The sequence below is a fragment of the Panicum virgatum genome, chromosome 5N (assembly GCF_016808335.1).
Source record: "Panicum virgatum strain AP13 chromosome 5N, P.virgatum_v5, whole genome shotgun sequence".
Lineage (NCBI taxonomy): Eukaryota > Viridiplantae > Streptophyta > Magnoliopsida > Poales > Poaceae > Panicum > Panicum virgatum.
In genome coordinates this window covers 43,859,451-43,880,311 of record NC_053149.1, presented here as the reverse complement: position 1 = coordinate 43,880,311, position 20,861 = coordinate 43,859,451, and the positions used below count along the sequence as shown (strand labels likewise).

General features: G+C 42.5%; 1 protein-coding gene across 1 annotated transcript; it reads right to left on the bottom strand.

The window, feature by feature from the left end:
- Nucleotides 1-5,761: 5,761 nt before the first annotated feature.
- LOC120674831 (F-box/FBD/LRR-repeat protein At5g22660-like) lies at nucleotides 5,762-7,860 on the bottom strand. The gene is made up of 3 exons (XM_039955940.1): nucleotides 6,907-7,860; nucleotides 6,668-6,814; nucleotides 5,762-6,130 (listed from the first exon to the last, which is right to left on the bottom strand). Exons 1-3 carry the CDS (start codon nucleotides 7,858-7,860, stop codon nucleotides 5,762-5,764), a joined length of 1,470 nt encoding a protein of 489 aa, XP_039811874.1.
- Between the last annotated feature and the right edge of the window lie 13,001 nt (nucleotides 7,861-20,861).

The following is a 20,861-nucleotide window of genomic DNA, read 5'->3' as shown; positions in this document are numbered from 1 at the left end:
TAAACCGATGATGACTTTTGGGGTACGTCGGTTTAACCGGCGTTACGCAGTTTTCTGGCAGCTTTTCTCCAACGGCTACATTTGCTTGGGCTGCCTATATATACCCCCAAGGCCGGGTCATTTGAATGTGCTGGAGTTCAAGGAAGTATACAAGAGCTAAAGATCATCTCCAACCACCATAGAGCTTCATTGTACATCATATAGGCTTAAGCACACTTGTGAGAGTGCTTAGTGCTTGTTTAGGCTTAGTTCTTGAGAGAACTAGCTTGAGAGAAAGACTTGCTGCGGCAAGCACCTTGTGTACTCGTCGTGTGACCCTCCGACTTGGTGTGGAGTGGCAACAACACTTTGTGCGGGGAAGGAGGCCCCTACTAGGTGTTAAAGCTCCAAGATAGTGAAGACGGTGCCGTGGTGACGCTTCGAGATAGACGGTGGCGGTGACCTCGTCTTTGTGACTTGGCGTCACTTAGCCTTTGCTTGTCGGGAGCCTTGGAGGCGTGGCAAGACGGTGATCAAGCGAAGAGACTCGGCATCACACTTGTTCTTTGTGAGCAAGTGGCCGTGGACGTAGGGAGGGACTTTGGTGTCCTAACCGAACCACGTTAAATCGTGTGTCTTAGTGTCTTCACGGGAGTTTGCATATCCTCTCCCTTACCGCTTTACTTACCACATTACGTTTCCGCATTTACTCTTTCCTGCTTACCTTTACTTTCCTAGTTAGTTTGATTAGGATTGGCTATAGGTTGCAAGTCTTTTGGGGTAAGTAGAGGGTAGCATAGATAAACCTTAGTCATAACTAGCATGTGTAGGATGTGTTAGGTTTATCTTATGCAATTAGATTGAGCCCTAGGATAGAAAAGCGATTAGCGACCCTATTCACCCCCTCCCTCTCTAGGGTCGGACACCTCGGTGATCCTTTCACCAGCGAGCAACACCTAGATCAGACCCAAATTGGCCTTCATGATCGGATCACCAGAGCTTGGCCGATCAAGATGGATCTATGCTGGATAAATTGTGACAAAAGCTTAAGAGAAACTAGATTAAACAGGTCAATCTAACAAGATCTAAGCACACCTTGAGTGCCGATTGGACTTGTGCCTTCCAAGGGGTTGATTATTCTGGGCTAGTTTCTTGATTACTAGCTAGATAGCCTAGCAAAAGAGCAGCAGCAGATGCGGAGGAGCTGGAGTTTGCCATGAATTAAAGTGGTGAAAAACCTAGCTCTGGTACCATGTGAAATATGGTGTAACGAGATGCCTTCTGAGGTTCTTGGTTCCATGTTAATATAGCCAGAAAAAGCCCCTAGTGTGGTCCTTACAATCTTGTACAACAAAAAGATAGTCTACCTTGACTTACAAACAAAGAAAGCAACAAACTAAATCTATCCAGAACAATACATGCATATATTAACACTCGGTGCCCCGCCACCCGTTTGTGGCCAAAGTGGCCCGTTCAAGCCGAGCCGCCGCCTATTTCCCAGTTAGACAGCCTTCGCCATGGAGCCGACGCCCGTCCCCAGCTGGATGGTCATTCCACACATGGGCTCCACTGGTCCATACCCTTGCGACCCTCCTCACGCAGAGCCGCCAGTGCCTCTCATGCCTGCTACTCACCCGCTGCTCCTCTCGCATATGCTACTTACCCGCTCTACTCTATCCTCTTCTGCATACCTTGTCTTTCCTGATGATTGATGAACTAGCAGAAGCTGGATCCGGCCAATAGCAGTGCTCGTGGATGCATACTCATGCACTTTAATTTGTATCTTTGGGGTTCTTCGCAAGCACTGCTGAGCAATAGTATGATAAAGTTCAAGTTCATGCGTATTGGTACGAAGTAGTGCTATATTTGATGGTAAAATATATTTGGTGATGTATGGACCAAAACCTATAAAATCTGATTCTAGAATCGAGGATCAGCATTAATTCAGATTTTAATTGTAATCCCGATTTAGCAAATCCATCTAAAATCCAAGATTCATTCCAAAAACCAAGATAGGATCCAAAAGGGGCCTTATTACTCCCTTCACATTTGAGTCATTGACATGTGGACTTGGACACGCGTCAGTCACCATGACCAAAGTTAGGGAAGACTCATATGAAATTGGGGGTAGGTACGGGTATCAACTAAAATGGTGCTGATGAGTTTTTCTAACACACCGAGGCCGTGATTGGTTGCCGTACTTGTCGGCCTAGGTTGGGCGCACTAAACCAGACTGATCACGCCCAAGATGTGTATGGGCAGGTAGGCTTTCCTTGCTTGTTTCACTTGTTGGGTAAGGTTGTTGTGCACCCAGCACCGGAGCTGGACCGGCCTAGTGCTTAGGGTCACATATGAAGTTGCCATAGTCCCGTCACTTCTGAAAAATACAAGTGATGGCTGACCCTGAACACTCTACACTTTAACGGCACTACTAGAAAAAGAGTCATTCATCCATCTCCATTTAGTACCGGTTGCTTTAAACCCGGTACTAATACCAATTTAATACCGGTTCTATAGCACAGTGCCTCCCGGAGCTATTTAGTACCGGGTCATAACACCACCCGGTACTAAATGCCATCATTTAGTACCGGTTGGTGTTATGACCCGGTACTAAATAGCTCCCGGGCCCCACAACCATTTAGTACCAGGTCATAACACCACCCGGTGCTAAATTGTGACATTTAGTACCGGGTGGTGTTATGGCCCGGTACTAAATGGTCCATCCTGGTTACTTCAAAATGATAACATCTTCAATGCACTCACATGTGCTATGTGGGTGGGATGGTAGAGAATACTACGCGTGAGACCACAGTTCATGAGTTCGAACCCCAGCACATGCGCATTTATCTGGATCTATTTTTTTCAAAGGGACCAACTATTTAGTACCGGACGCTGTGACCGGTACTAAATGGACCCGGCCAGCCAGTACCGACTAGGGCAACCGGTACTAAGGGCTGCATGCGCCCGGTACTAATGAAGGTATTTATTGCAGTGCGGGTTACCAAGGTCTATAGGTCTATAAATAGTGATGTACCATAACGATAACTGTTACCTGTATTTTTGCACTACTGGAAAATATGAATTTAGTAGTATGACGGGCTGTTGGAAACTTTCAATAGAACTGGACTCATAACCGATGTTGTGAGTCCTAAACTAAAAATCTGGATCTTCAGTATTGATTGCATGTGACCCGGCCTGTACTAAAAGGACCCTTTATCAACTGACGCCAGATGGTAAGATACAGAAACTTTTAGAATATATATAAGGTTGTAATGTACCTTAGGTGTCAAATTGTTAATGCTCATGTCTTAAAATCATAGTGAGGCAATTGATATATATAAACATGATTTTAGATTTCTAGTTCTAAACTTTAGATCAGACCACTTTTTTAATATTCGATTTATTTATGTGAATATGTTATCAGTTGTTATGTCCGTACAGGCTTTGAAAAATTTATAGGTCTGTCTGCTTTTATTTGTGCCTATCTAGCTTAAACTGTCCTAAAAAACTTCAGAATCTTTTATACTTCTGGACGGATCGAACAGAGTTTCTAATGAAGATCAAGGATTAAAAATAAGACATGCACACATCTTCAGCTAGGGTGTAGCACACTACTAGAAAACAAGCCATAGGTCCACCCCAAAAGTACCGGTATGGAGATGAACCGGTACCTAAGCATAGGTACCGGTTCATCTCCATATCGGTACTTTTGGGGTGGATGAAATTTATGAATGAGCCTTAGGTGCCAGTTGGTATTATCAACCGGTACCTAAGGCTCTCCATAGGTACCGGGTGGTAACTTTTATATTAGTACCGGGTGTTACCACCAACCGGTACCTATAGATGAGCCTTAGGTACCGGTTGGTGTTAACAACCGGTACCTTAGGAGCCTTAGGTACCGGGTGGTACCACCAACCGGTACCTTAGGCTCATCCATTGGTTACTTTAAAAGGAAAATATTTCCTTCTCGATCAGAACAACTGTGCAGCTGAGATGGTAAAGGAGCAACGTGCGAGGCTAGAGGTCGCGAGTTCAAGTCCCAACCAAAGAGAATATTTTGCGTGAATTTTGAAGGCTTAGGCACCGGTTGTTTTACCCGGTACCAAAGACTTAGCCTTTGATACCACTTTGGGGGTGCCGGTTCAAAAAACCGGTACCAAAGGCTCCTTGCAACCGGTGCCTTAAGCCGATTTTCTAGTAGTGGCAGCAGTTAAGTTCTTCCAAAAGGAAGAAAATTGTGATAACAACATGCACTGTCTGAATGCGCTGCATTTATCTCGGAAAAGGATATCATGCATATTGGAGTTCTTTAAATTATTATTTCTAGCAAAAAATATCGATTTATCAATGTTGTGTCCTACCTTTTTCAGAGGCGGTAAAGGTGGAATCTGGGGTAGTTGTGGTGGGCTCTCACTGCCCCTTGGCTGGATCTGGACGGTGCTTGCCGGGGTGGCCCGGCACTCCCCATGGCCAGTGGTGGTGGAGGTGCTGCAAGGGTCATCAACAGCCGAGGACAACACGCGGCGGCCATGTGTCTGGCTTAGGGCTTGGGCTCACACACAGTGGCGAAGCTAAGATGATTTTTAACCTTATGCACTCTCCATTGCAATCAAGGAAGCAAGTATAATTTATATAATAAAATTCAGTTAATTACTAGAAAAATATTTTCACCATGGTGCATGTGCACCAGGGAAGGCACATGTTGCTTGGTCCCTGGTTACTCATGTTTGCTATGCTCGATCGGCCTAGAGATGTAGGCGAAAGCCAGGGGGTGGCAATACTCTCTAGCACCATTCCTCTCCTTGGAGGTGTTATCACGGGGTTCTCCCATACTCGATGTCTCGGGCAGCTATCGGTGAATCTCCAAGTGAAAACCCAATCCTAGCTTCCCGGACGAGGTGGCGACAACACCTTCAATGTTATTTTCTTCTTGGAGCATTGCCTTGGATTGGAGGTCCTTCAGTTCGGCAGAGCTCATCGGCATCAGACGATTTGAACATCAAGTTTCTTAGAAGACGATTGATATGATGATTTGGTACTACGATAAAACTTTGCGTGGAAGAAGATTGAAGCTTAATCTTCTAACTTTTTCCCATTATTTTAGAATTTTTCTTGTATTTTCAAAACCCTCATTTGAGGTTTACCAGAACTCTGGTAAGTGGCAACTCTTGGGTATATATATATCGAGCATGTGGATATAGATGCCCATTTGTCCTTTATCTAAAAAAAATCCTATCTTTTTCATTGGTTTCGTGGGAAATAAACATTTACCGGCCCGTAACAAAGAAGAGCCAGAGGAAATGATGAAATATATAATCATAGTAATTTGTTTCTTTTTCGGGCTGCCAGAGAATGAAAGTACCTTGAATCTAACAAATGTTATATATACAACCTGATAATGCCTGTATGGTATGGCTTCTTTAAAATACCCAATAAAAATCACAATTTTGATTCAGTGCGAATCAATAAATTCCATATTATGATGTTCTTTTTGGAAAAAGAAGTGAGGAGATTTAACAGTTGAACATCAATTAGATACACAACAGCAGCAACGTTTCCTGAGCGAGTCATACGAATGCAGATCACAACAGCATTATTTAATTTATTAGCATCTTCAGTGCATATATTACTAGCTAGCTAGCTAGCACGATTGCTGATAATATTAATTCTTCTAATGCTACTACTGGATCCGAACAAAGATAAACGCAGTCACTGCTATCTCCATCAGGGGTTGCCTACAATGTGCAAAGGCCATATATAATGCATGGTAGCAGGCGTCTTTTCAATTCTGGCAATCAAATGGGTCATTGCGAGAAAGATCAGAAGCCACTTCATATGTCCAAATGCCATAACCTTGACCAGCTGCCAATATCACCAGTTCAACGCCCTTGTTCAGTGAGGCCAGTAAGCTTAGTGTACCATTTACGTCACCCTCCGAAACAGAAATATTTGGATCTTGTAAGATGTGGATTTTCTGAAGCATCTTTGCTCCTTCCAGAATAGATTTGAGGAATTCGACCTCACAATTCTCCCATTGGAACCCATGAATTACTACCTTATTGATACTTCCCTTGACACACTCAACTGAATCAATTTCACTCCAAAACTCAGAATTCCCATCCTTGCTAGTGGCTCCACGATCCGGAATAGACTGTCAAAGCAGGAGGGCAAAAGTGTATCAAACGACAGTGAATCACGTAGTGGTGATAGATGAGAACTGAAATGGAGCAATAACAATAAAGGTAGGTGGTACATGCCAATGGATTGACAGTTACTAATTAACAGAAAACAAGTCACTAGATGGCTTGATGTGCACTGTGTTCGCTAGATGGGCATATGATGATGCACAACTTTTCTAATTCTCATACACCATTCATGCTCTCTATTCTCTTTGTCGTGTCGTGCCACGCCACCAATGCAAACCCGGTCCCATTCTCGATCTCTGTGCTCGCCCTGCCCTGCCCTGCCCTGCATTGCTCCACCTCCACCCTCTTCTTTCAACCACACGTAAGGAGGCCGGAGCTCCAACAGTGCCGTTGGCCATGCCTCATCCATCTTTCTAACCCTATCCCTCGCCCAGACCCGAATACCCTAACTTTGCCAGAATCTTGCAAAGGACCATGACCGTAATTAAGCCTCATCATTTGAAAACTATCAAGTATGGAAAATTAACGATTTCTTCAATTACCCGGACATGTAGAGTTTCAATGTTTGGGAAGCATTCAAGGAAGCAAGAAACCATCCTTGCTTTACTGCCAACTCCAAATTGAACGGACAGTGCTAATATCTTGACGCTCGGAACCACTGCGTCAGGCGCAGCCTTCTTATTACCAACCTACATTTGCCCCAAAAATTAACAGATTTAGATAATTAATCCCTTAATGGCACCGAAATAATTAATAGTAGCTAGAAGATGATGATCGGAACCTTAATGACCGTCTCGCCAATCTGCAGCTCGTGACAGCTGGGATTCAGGAACCCCAACGCCTGAAGCACGGACGCACTGCCGATCTTGATCCTCATGCCCCATCTGCTAGCGCATGATGACGATGACGTCTGGATGATGATCCGCTCAAGCAGCGGGGCGGCGACGACGGCGAGCTCCTCCGCCGCGGAGTGCCAGAACACGACGCACCATAGGCTTCGGCTGCTGAGGCGCACCTGCGCGGGCACGCCAGAGCTGAGTACGAAAACGAGGGTCTTAAGCATGGGGCTACTCGCCAAAACGCGGTCGAGGTCCTGCTCCTGGATGATGGTCCTGCCGAGGACGAGCTCCCGCAGGCGGGGCAGCGCCGCCGCCGCTCCCCGCGGCAGGGCGGGGGCGCCGGACGTGTCGGGGAACCGCCAGTCCGAGATCCGGAGGCGCTGCAGCGAGCGGCACTCGAGGAGCGCGCCGGGGAGCAGGTCAAGCCCCGCCCAGGGGATGTTGTTCAGGACGAGCTCCTTGGCTCCCTTGGCGGCGAGCACGCGGATCCAGCGGCGGAGGACGTGCTTGTCGGCGTCGCTGAAGTAGCACGTCAGGCTCACGGAGCGGAAGGGGCCCGGGTGGGCGCGCATGGCGGCGGAGACGGTGGCGGTGACCGCGCCCACGTGGCTGGGGTTGTTGAGGAGGAGGTCCATGTCGTCGAGGACGAGCGGGTTGGAGGCCCAGAGCCGGCGCCACCGGGAGGAGAGCACCGCCGTGCGCGCTGCCTCCTTGATCGGGAGGAGGGAGACGATGCTGGACAGGACGTCGTCGGGCAGGCCGCTGATGATGTCCTCGCCCCCGTGGGGGCCGTCGCCGTCGGAATCCGAGGATGCGGCGTCGCCCGCGACGCCGCTGGATCTCGCGGACAAGCAGGAGAAGAACCTCCTCATCAAGCCTGACGACGGGGCGCTCATGGTGGCCGGAGTCGTAGTGTGTGTGTGTACATGCGCCGGCCGCTGATGTGCAAGATCAGTAGGAGTTAATTAATCAAGCGTCGTTCTCGGATTTTCAGTGAGGGGAGACGACTGGAAATGAGTAGATGTGGGCCAGTGGAAAGTTCAAGCAGGGGGGAAAGTGTTTTGCAGAGCTCATTGTTTATGGGTATCAAAGCTGATGTATGACATGAAAGCCCCTTTAAGGCTGCTGCCTTTCTATCGGTGTATAACGCTTAAGCTTGGAGCCTAGTTGGAGGATATCGTGAAGCTTTAGAAAGCAGTTTCTCACAGCAACTGATGATTATTACTTCCATTCCATGAGGTATTCCAGAGAAGAGAAAAATATATATATGCAAATACTATACCAGTAAGAAAAAAAATAGAAAAAAATGATTCTACTATATAAAAAAAATCCCACCCATGTATTATGTTTATTTCAAGCGGCTGCTTCAGTAAGTTTTGGGTATTTGTTGAAGGAACACGCATGCTTAATTAACTGTTGCTCAATGGAAGAATGATCATCGATTTGGTACGTTGCAAAGTCTATCAACATTCGTGGTTCTGTGTGAGTTATACCTTCAAGTGTTACTGGCAGGTCACAGGGAAGATTGGGACTTCCAACACATATATATGAGATGCTTCAATTTATGGTGCCTGTCCATTGCATTCGTTTTGCATGCATATGACAGAGCTGGTGGAATTTGACCCTCAATAGAGAATTAGGCAGCTCTTAATGTAAGACAGCCTCTCTTTTTTTTTTCTAGTAATGAGTGCATGTGGTTTGCTAGCTTATTACTAATAAAGCATATCCTGCAAAAACTATTTCAATCGAGTAATACTTACCACAAATTAAACCACACTGCAGCCTCCATGCCGGAAATCCTATTTTTTCAAAGGGAAGTTCCGTTATAAAGATAATCAAATAAAAGGTCTCAAGGTCTATACATATTAGTTGCCAACTGAGAAACGAGATGTAATTAAATTAGATAAAAATATTAATTGTATTCGGCAGAAAAATATGCATGGATGCCAAACCAAAATTTTATAGTAGTATCTCATAATAATGTGGTCAATAAGCTAATAGCCACAAGCGATTGGGGCAGTGCCTGGTCTGTATCCTCAAGCACTGCTACCTAGAGGACGGATCATGCATCTCAAACGGCTTACCTTGTATGGTTTTCAAGCCGTTAGAATATAATAGTGCCCGAGAGGACTTAGGTAGCTTGAGCCGTCATAAATATTATTGGATTCCAAAGCAGTAGTATAAAAATCTGCATAAAATAGTATAAAAACCTTCCTCCATTCCAAACAACTTATCATTTTTATTCCGTGTGGTTCCGGAATAGTCTAAACATGCATTTTGGAGCCCTTCGCAATACTATCTTTAATTGCTATGTAATCGGACATATGATGACTTATCTTAGATAGATTTAGTTCACTACTAGGATCTGCTACACTCAAAAGAGTTTTTTTTTGCTCTTTCTTGTGTATTCTTCACACTAGGGAATGTCCACTATGATAATAAGAGACAATACCAACGGCTCAAAATCATTTCTATTGTCTGGAGGACATTAGAAGGATCCAATGCGACGTCACAGATCATAGTAGTGGTTAGCTTGCAATCAGTACGGTAGGGCTCTAGGTGGAGCCCTGTAGGGTCTCCAAACATGAGCTACCTAAGTTAATTTTAGGGGCATTGATGTTCTTGCTCCTATTTTGAAATGAAATAGTGATTGGGCCCCTACTTTTTGAACGGTGTGAATTTACCTGAATTTATCTCTAGTTTTTGAAAATGAAGGAAGTGTTTGCCCCTGTTCCGTGGAAGCCAATTAACGGTATTAAAATTGCTATAAAGATACCAATTTGCCCTTGTGGAGTTGCCTCTATTATTAGGTGAATTTGGTGATTTATCCTTATTTTGAATAGAAGAACGGGACAACATTTTGATAGATCTAAAACGAATTTTCTCAGGCAAATCCAAATCATATTTTATAACTTTCAAACATTTGAAAATTTTAGCAGCAACATGACACAACATATATATCCAACAAAAGCAGGGTTCACAATATCGCTCGAAATTTCGCGGTATACCCGATATTTCGGTTTTATCGGTGGGGTCTGATATTTTTTTAATGGCTGAAATTGATTTTTTGAATATTTGTTTCACTAAAAAATAATTTTAAAAAATAAACATAAAAAATAAAAAATAAAAATAAAAATAAAAAATCCCGATATTCCCGATATTTTGCCTATATCGGTGATGGCCGATTTTTTTTTCATACCGGAATTAAAAACCCTGAACAAAAGTACAATAACACACATATATATGTCCACCAAAAGCTTATACAAGTCAAATGGCAAACATCACATTGGAGAATCTATGCCCAACAATGTGCCCAAACTTCCTATTTTTCTCCTCTTCCTCTTGCTCTTCCTCCTCCCCTTCCCCTTTGTTCCACTTCCTCTTGCTCCTACCCTTCCCCTGTTCCCCATCCTCTTCATCAACAATCCTGATCAGCTAGAAGAACATATGATGATGATTCAATTTTAGTATGTATTCCGAGATAAACCATAGGAGGAACATGTTGAAGGAGTGTCAGATGTATATAAACCTTTCACATGCACTGCCCACTAATACAAGAGACAATAGTGAGATCAAACAAGATAGTCCAACCCTCCCATCAACTCTTTCAATTACCAATATTGACAAAAGTGAGGAGGAGGATATCATCACCTTCATCGCAAGAGCATCCATTAAACATCCATAACTAGAAAAAATATTTGATATTTATTGATCCTATTGGTTAGATGCCAATGAAATATTCAAATCAGATCATTTTTACTGTTTGCTACTCTAAACACAAAACACCCACGTTAGCCCAATTCTTCAATTTAAGCATAATTGAGCTTTTCACTAGACCCACATAGACAACAAGACAAACTTGTTTAGTGACACATTCCATCAAACAAGGGGTGGGCCTGTATGGATAAGGGTGGGGCAGGAGTCAGGAAGGAGGAAGGAAGAAGTGAGGGTAGTTAGGTCTTTTCCCATTGCCTTAAGGAGGTTTCTTATTTATTTTCATTTTTTTATGCCTCTCCAACTAAGAGCATTTAAAGTAGCGGCAAACGGGGACTTCATTTTCAAAAATGAGGGGTAAAATCATAAAGTCTAAAAAAGGAGGGTAAAACTACCATTAGCATCCACAATGAGGGCACGAACACCAAATTCCCATAATTTTAAACCTGAACATGGCAAACTTGACCTGACCATCTTGAAAAATAGGCCAAATAAAGCAACCCAACACGATCATTTCATCGCAAGCTCAAGCTGATATTTCAAGCCCATTTGCTTTACCGGGCCAAGCTCAGGCCATAATTTTGGTCCAAAGCTTTAGAAATTCTAAGAGCTTGTTTGGATCAAAGGATTTCTAAAGGAATTCCATTCCTCCATTATTATGCTGACATCACCGAGAGTTTGGAATGGAGAGCTCGCCGTTCATTTGGAATGGTTTCCGCAACTTGGCAAAATGCGGGGAAAAAACATCCAGTCTGAGAGCTCAATTTTTCGCTAAAGCCCAAAGCAAGTGAAATGAGGAGAGAGTGAATAGAGGATTAGCACTAGCGTGGTGAGTCAAAAGAAGCAATTAGATCAAGTTATTGACGCTAGTGGCGCCAAGTCTCCGCTCTGGGTGAGCTATGTTGTCCGCCTAAGCAGCCCACCTGCCGGGTGTCCCCAGCTTCAGGGCGCTACCATCCATTAGCCCATCGATTCGATGGAGCCTCACACACGCCAAGCTCGATGGCTCGCAGGCATCCTCTCGCTTCGGTTGCCTTGGTTGCTTGTTGGTGGCTGCCCTTTTTTGTTGTGGCTTGGAAGAGAGAGAGAGAGAGAGAGAGAGAGAGAGAGAGAGAGAGAGAGAGAGAGAGAGAGAGATACGAAAGGATGAGGGGTGTGGTGATTTTTGCCTTAGTCCTTGGAAGGTGGGACCTAGAAGCAAGAGAGTTAGAGGAGACCAAGCATGAAATCATTACGAGTTAGTTAATCCATTTTTATGTACTATTACCATTCTATTCTTTATATATTAATATGATTCTACTCCACGAATTCATGTGTTCCAATCGCATCTTCCTATTCAGTTCCTTTGTTTTTCTTTTCCTCTGTTTTGGCTCTACACCCATATCCAATTCTTGTGTTTCTATCCATTTCTATGTTTTCTATCCCTCCGTTCCAAACAGACCCTAAAGTACCACAAAATTACTATAAGTCCAACCCATTCTAACTAGCTGTCAAACCAGGCGTGAATCTTCAGCCAGGCTTCAAGCTTGGGTCTAAAGTGTCCTTTTTTTGGGGGGGGGGGGGGGGGCACTACCGGAAAACGGTAAATCGCCGTGTGCCCGAATGTTTGCCGTGTGCAATAAATCGGGCACACAGCAAACCATCTATTTGCTGTGTGCTAGGCCAAATTCGCCGTGTGCTTTTGACCACGGCGAACACTCAAAATCTGGTAGGGGGGGGGGGGTGATATGAATTGGACCTGTCCTAGACTACCCTAAGATTATTCAGATACGTGCCATGTTGCATATCCAATTAAACTTGCAGTATGTATTGCAAAGAAGTTTATTATTTACCATTTAATTATATTTAACAATACAAAAATATTGCAATCATTATTTAGAAAATTTAACAAAAAAAACTTGATTCGAATACTTGAAACCTGGCAGTTTTTGCTGATAATTGCTACTAGTTTTATGAGTCAACAAAATGTGCTATCAATATAATTAATCCTTCTATTTTGTACGATACTTAAGTTTAGCTATTGTTTTGACAATATAATGCATGTGTATTTATTAAATTTTCACTTGTTTTTTCTGTATTTTTAGATCTTCTCTCTGGTGCAAATTAAATATAGGCAACAATCGTCCATGGTGCAAAGTGAGTTGGTGGCGATGGTGGGTAGGACCGAACTGCAATCAAAACTTCCATGGTAGTAGAAGGCGTGCGGTCTCTTTGCCGGTTGTTACTTTGAAGTGTCAACAGAAGAATTAGCTAGAAGCAGAACGAAATAATGGAGAGTGGAATTTGGAGTTGAAATGGTAGAATGTATGTAATAGGAGCAGGGGTGGATTAATTAAGGGTATGTTTCATTCGCTTGGGTCCTAATAAGTGTGCCACGCCGCAACTTCAGCACGATGCCTATGCTTAGGTCAGCATTTGGTATGTTTTCGCATCTTAGGTGCGCTAAAGTCGCTCAGCTGTTTTTCCGTTCAATTCGACACCACAACTTGCCAAAAGTCTGACTGACAATTTGTCAGGCAGACTTATGGCGCGGCCGGACTTTCGGTGCGGCATTCCACTTGTTTTGGAGGGGGGACTCTGAGACTAAGTCATTTTGGTTAAAGGAGAGGAAGAAGCTGCAAGCAATAGACAGATGCCATTTGACACACATATGGTACACATTCGAACCACATGGGATAATTTTCACCCATTTTTTCATGTGGTTCGAATCCGCCCATGCGAAATAGTCTAAATGCCACAGTTTGGACTTTGGAACCCTTTGCGATAGTATCTTTGATAGCTCCACACTCCAACATATCACATAAAGGCTTATCCTCGGTAGATTTAGTTTAGCTTCTAATCATCAGTTAATATATATATATATATAGATATATATAGATAGATAGATAGATAGATAGATAGATAGATAGATAGATAGATAGATAGAGATCTACACCAGCGCTATCTAAAATACGATATATATCCCCAAGATGTCTCCTATCATAAGGCAGCTAAATTAATTGTAGACCTGGTCCTTGGTTACCCAAGTCGACAAACCCAACCTGACTGCCCAAAATTAGGTAAGCATAATTTTTCAGGAAATCCTATATAGCTTCTATGGATTTTTTGTCTTCTTAAACTTCCAGTGTTTGAGATCCATGCTATATAGTGGATGGATGGTTAAGATGAGGTCAGGGATAGCAACAGCAGGCCGGGGGAAGTGGCACACTGTGCACCTGACTTCTCCTATGAAATGTTAAATCAGCATATCCGAAATATCGCATCAAGCCTAGCTTTCCTATGTATTTCAAAAAATATCTTGAAGACAAATTGAAATTTGGGCCTTTCCTGCACAGCTTAGGTTGAAGGCGAAAAAGGCCCCCTTCCGGGGGGCCCGAGCCATCAGCGAGATACCACTCTTGAACAGCTCGGATTCTAACCTTGTGTCAGACCCGCGGGCCAAGGGAACAAATATTTCAATTTTTATTAAGAAAAAATTAACCAAAAAAACCTGATTTTAATTGTGCGTAGCAGACTACTATTGCTAGTTTTTATGAGTCAATAAAATGCAGCTATCAGATGATCCTTCTATTTGAATGGATACGGTACGTATCTTTTTTCTAATGCTCTAGCTCTTTGTACAATCCATGTGAATTTATTATTTTTCATTTGTTTATGCTAGATATCCAGATCTCGAACAGATCTCCTCCCTACTGCAGTTGTACGTATGGTGACATTCTTGAATTGTCTCGTGGCCTATTTTATAAGCACATATATCATTTTTTAAATTAGTGCAATATCAAAAATTAATAAAAGAATCTTGCTCGGATCCTTTTGGAGGAGCAGCAGATATGAGAGGCTTTAATATTCCTCAGGCCCACATCCAATCATATCATTGCCTGTGGTCGGCCCAGAAATTCCGGTAACCCTCAGTCCCGAGCACAGGGCAGGAGCACACGGATTCCGCGGCTGCCTCCCACCTCACTGTCCGCGTGACTCTCTACATGCGAAGCCCCTGCGGACAGCTTGAGGAAACGCGCCCCTTGCATCTCCGCCAGATCCAGTAGCATCGCCGCGCCGGCGCCGGCGCCATCTCGACGGCGACGGCACGTACAGGGGGCGACTGCATCGCATCAGCAACCTGCCCGGCACATCGTCCTCTCCAGCATCGTATCCCTCCTCGGCTCGTTCCAATCAAGGTAGGCAGTGTGCACGGTAGGGGAGATCTCTGGGCCTCCCTGACATCGATACCTCCTTCTCAACAATCCTGGCCAGGCCCCCTGTGCTTCGTACCGGCCCTGACTACGTGAGCTACTTCCGCGACATCGACCAGCTCAGCTAGCACACCCTCCGGCACTACTGGATCTACGTGCCCGCCGGCAAAGTCATTCGCGTAGGAGCTTCTTCTTCATCAAAGCTAGGCACACAGAAGCTCCCGTTCTTCAACTATTCCTGTGTCATCAAGGTATAAACATGTTGATTGGCTTTGCTGTTGTGTTAAGATTTAAGGATGTAAGTCGGTATGCGTTCCAAGCGCCAGGATAATGACAAAGCTATTCCATCTGGAGTTGATCCGTGTCTCTGCGACAAAGCAGGAATAGATAGGGTCGTCTTGCTTCCATATGTTTCACAAACATTGAAAAACTATGTCTTCTGGTAATTAAAGAACTATTTAGGCTTCAGTAGACCATGCTTACACCAAACAGTACTTTGCACGACGATATCCTAGCAAGCTAAGGTTAGGTTTTGAGGTCTGGGTGGGGTTTAGGCTAAATTAATGATGGCCTAGGAGGCTAGGAGTTGGATGGAGATTTGTGGTATCCCGCTTACCCTGGCATCAAGTGTGGAAAGATAGTGTGTTAGTGTGGCATGGCGGCAATGATGCTGTTGGTGGGCTCTAGCTTAGGGGAAGGAGGGAGACTGCACAGTGGGCGGGGTGGATTGGAGCATATAGAGGGTAACGAGAATAACTGTTATAGAAGGGGAATAGGTATTCTTGACAGTTCGAAATAGCTGGAAAAGTTATGCATCATCAGTCATGTGATGCCCATACAACTGACAGAGTGCATCAAGTGACTTTTATTTAATTGTCAATCCATAGGCATTATTTGCATAGCACCTCTCTTATTTTTTTTTGGCTCCATTTTCATTATCATGAGACTACTATACATAATTTACTGTTTGACTCACTATGTTTTGGAGGTTATGTTCCCCAGACGGACTCACTAGTCACTAACAAGAATGGTAATTCTGAGTTTCGAAATGAAACTGATTCAGTCAAGTGTCTGAGCTATCGATGATGTAGTAATTCACGGTTTCCAGTACAATTTTGTGAGATCAGATTCCTCAAATCTTGCCTGGATGAAACATATTCTTGAGATTTACATCTTACAAGCTCAAAATATTTTCCTGAGTGTGACATAAATGGTTCACTGATCCCTGAACAAAGGAAGGTTGTGCAGTGATGATCTTAGCAGGTCAAGATGGATCGGGACCCTTGAGATGGCTTCTGATGTTTCTTGATGGTCACTTGTGCAAGAGTTGAAAGCACCTTTTGCACCATTGCTTTCGCATTATGCAATCATTCGCGGAGTCGTGATAGATTATTCCTGCCTTATTTAGACTCCTTTTGGCTTTAGTTGAATCTAGTAGCATTATTGAAAGAGGTAACAATATCGGTGCATTTTTCACTATAGTTATAATAATATTTATTAAAGACTTCTTAAATAATGTTGTAATCTTTGGGAATCTTGCGCTGCTGTTGTCTAACTAATTGGGTGTTCAATGTGGAATTTCATCCATCGTATTTTTTTCAAGATAATTCTTGGTTTTATTTAAATTTTCAGGTCTTTGTTTTTTATTAATGTTAAGAAACAAGAGCATTTGGTGCATATTAGGATTTATTGAACATTTGAATTTCTAAAGTTTTTTATTTACCTTGGATGCATTATCAAATTATCAACTTAAGGTCATATATTATCATGCATTATTGCATCTGACATATGATATCTAGTTAAAGCCATCTATTACCATGCAATATTTCATCTGATATATGTTTGATTCAACGTAATTTATGATTTTTCTTTGTTACAGTGCGAAGATGAAGGAAGGGATACTAAGATAAACAATTTATTTTCGGAGCCATATCATTCTATCTTCAAAGGTAATTACTACATATCTACATACCATTATTCGAGGAGAATGCACAGATCTCTAGCGCAAAGGCAGATGACATTAGACCCAGTCTTCTGTTATAAGACTTATCTAGTTTGGCTATCCTTACTTGGGAACATTGCATCCTTGTCACACTTGGTTTGAATCAAGATGCCAATGTTCACAATGTAGGATTTTAAATTTTATTTACATAATCCACATATTTATGCTGATTTTAGCACTATTCAAAATTGAAATGTAATCACTACATTTTTTTTCTATGGGCAAAACTGTTAGGCTCAACAGTATAAATACTAATATGTGAATAATTTCCTATTTTCAGTTAAGCTTCCAGGATTTTACAGCAAATAGAATTTCCAGGAAGCAGTTTCAGCAATCAGTTCTACGCCAAAATGTAAGTAGTCCATCACAGTTATTATATTGTACTATTGTGCTGAATGTTGACTGCAATATAATTAATTTATAGGGTGCGACCCCCAGATCAGTACTTACTACTGATCGAGAGCTGCTTTTCTAGTTTTCATATGTAGCCATGTAGGAAGTTCCTTCTGGGCAAAATATTTATATGCACCCAGCTCAACAAATTTTGTTCCACCATTGCTATGACATGATGCAAGTATCTCCATATGCCTGCTTGCTCTATCATTCTTTGCTATTGATTACAGTTCCCTTTCTGGACCGTCCCATTGTCATCCCAAAAGTGTTAATTGCATGGGGTTTTACAGTGCATCACGTACTTGTTCCAACCCTTTGTGGGGCAGTAATAACATATGATCCTACCTTGCGATCCTCTCTAGCAGTGTTTCAAGATAATTGTAGTTTCAGATACAACTGCAAATATCATACCGAGGAATGTCCCAGTTCAATAAGAGGATATGGATTTTATAATAAAGTAGCTTCCAGCAAATAACTTGCATAAAGTACATGTCAAGGTATATAGTAGTGATGCAGGTGAGATGGGCAAGTCAAATTGTCCAGTAATCACTTGGTGCGGATTATCCTAGATTAGAGTATTAGAATTATCCTGATATTAACAAAAAATACTTAGATTCTATGAATGTACTCTTATAACTAATAAGAGTAGTACAACCCTAGGAAATAGAAAATAAGCAGCAAAGTCATCAGCTACAAACTATTTTTGGGGAAGGAACTACAAACTGTGTGACAACTTAAAGAAGGGGACAAATGAAAACTAAAGGAATTTTGTAGGATTACATTGCATAGAAAGTATTCATGCATATGTTCGTTTCTAATAAGGGAATGCACCCCATTAAATCGGATTGATCCAAAGGGAATTTTGGTGGTTCTCTGATAACCCCATTTTTGTAGTTACCGGTTTACTGGCACCTGCATAAGATGATGTCTCATCATTTCCTCAATCATCGTTCTTTGTTATTATTAGTAAATTTTTATTTTCCCTTATATTTTTTAACAAACAATCTAAAGAGTTATCAATTATATTAAAATAAAGACCTAGATTAGGCTATAAATCTAACAATATATACTAGCTGGTCGGATTACGACAAACAAATAAGTGTTAAAGAAACTAATAATATAAATAGGTGTCAAACATATATCAAATACTTAGTTGTATATATTAGTGATATTGCTTCTTTATACAATTGCTATCCCAGCCCCTTCTATGCCAAAATCCTGGCTCTCTGCTCACATGCTGATCTTTGTTGAACAGTGTACCCTCTTGAGCAGGCATCAACTCCGAAGATCCAGGCCAACCATGGAAAACGCCAGTAACAATGTGGCAAATGGCGCTGGTGCCTCTCCCCCTCAACGACGCCGTCGCGAAGACTTGCGCATACTCGTTGGGCCCTTCCATTATGATATTGCAAAAGATGATCGCATCAGCACCCTTCCCGATGAAGTCATGCAAGACATCTTCAGACGCCTCCCTATCGGAGAAGCCGCCCGTGTTGCTGCTGTGTCCCGTCGCTGGAACTTAGTTTGGAACTCGCTGCTGTCACCAATACGTGGTCCATGATCACCGCTCATTTGTGACAAATAATTACTCCTGAGAACTGCCCATGTCCCTTTAAATTTTGCATGACGCTGCACACAGTGGTGTTTTCTTTCTATTGGCACAATCAAATTTGGCATTTTAATAACAAGGGCATGATTTTACAGTGAAATAAAAATGGTCAGATGAGTAATTATTTTGTTGATTTGGCCACTAGGATAGTCATGGTTAACACCTTTGTTATGGTATGATTAGTGATGAGATCATATGTATGATCAATACAACTAAGAGTTCTTCATGCCAGTCAGGAGTCAGGAGCTTCCCTAATAAGCAACCCAAGTTACATACACATTCTGTTACAGAAAGGTGATAAAAGCTCTGTTTCAACCCTTCCCAACTAATGATTAGAATTAGCTAGCTAACCATTAGCTGGGTGTGTTTGGATCCATCAGCTAATTCCTAATTTTTAACATGAATAGACCTTGCTACCTCTATGTTTGTTGGCACCAGCACTATTAGAAAACAGGCCAAAGATCCAGATCAAAATCAAAAGTACCACTTGTTGTTTGAACCGGTACTAATATGAGGCATCAGCACCGGCTGCAACAGCAGCCGGTACTCGTGGCCTTTACGAGCCCGGCACTTGACATTGGGTACCGGGTCGTGGCATGACCCAGTTCCAATGCTTCAATATGGGCACCAGGTCATGCGACAAACCGGTACCAAATGGAGAAGGCGACAAAGGCACCGGTTTGTGACATAAACTTGTGCCCATTTTGCAGTCATTGGCACCGGGTCATGCCATGACCCGGTGCCGCCTTGTACCCACGGCAAAGGCACCGGTTGGTCCTATGACCCGGTGCCGATGCGCAACATTTTGCACCGGTTCATTGAATCTAACCGGTGCCTTTGGTCCTCACCTATAAATACCCCCAGCCCTCCCCCCTCGAAGCTGCCGTAAACTCACTGTTCATGGCAGCTGAGTGAGGGGAGGGGGGGGGGTGATTTTTTTCATTTTTTTAAAATGTTAGTAATATTGTTGTCAATACTATTTGTAGATGTATTTAGGACCCGATTTAGTTTTATGGTATTATATTATTGTTATATAAATTATTAGGCATAAGATGATAACTATTTATTTATATATAGTTAGGATTTGGATTATTTTATTTTTATATTAGGCATGCATAATATATATATTTATAGTATATAATTTTGATGATACTCCAATTTAATTTGTTTCGTAATCAATCATTGATTCATTCAATTTATTATTATTACTTGCAATGATTATTTAAAAATGGTTTATGTTGACACGCTCGTTTGATGTTAATAAATGAAATGTGAACCCAAATGAGTCGGCAATGGATGTACATGACGGACCGGCGTTCAATGGAGTTCATCGATGGTGTGCATGAATTCATAAAAGTTGCTGAGAACCACAAGTACGGTGGTTTCGTTCACTGTCCATGAAAAAACTGCAAGAATGAGAAGGATTAGTCATCATCAAAAACCATCCACAGTCACTTGGTCAGTAGTGGTTTCATGCTGAACTATTATGTTTGGACCAAGCATGGAGAAAGAGGAATAATGCTGGATAATAATAAAGAAGAAGATGACAAGATTTCTAACTTTGCAGGCAATTACAGTGTCTTTTTTGATGACACTGCAATGGGTGAGCCTGAAGAAGATGCTGAAGGACACGATGTAGAAGATGATCTGGGTCAGATGCTGCGTGAAGCTGAGGAAGTTTGCAAAACAGAAAAGGAATCGAGAGATCTGAAGCGTAGGTTGGAGGACTACAGAACATTATTGTACCCATATTGCAAACAAGGCTAAAATAAGTTGGGTATCACATTGGAATTGTTGCAATGGAAGTCATCAAATAGTTTGTCTGACAAGGGATTCGAGGAGTTGCGGAAACTTATAAAAAACTTACTCCCTGAAGGTAACACCTTGCCGGAGACAACATACGAGGCAAAAAAGGTTGTTTGTCCTTTAGAATTATATGCAGAGAAGATACATGCTTATCCTAATAACTGCATTCTATATCGAGGT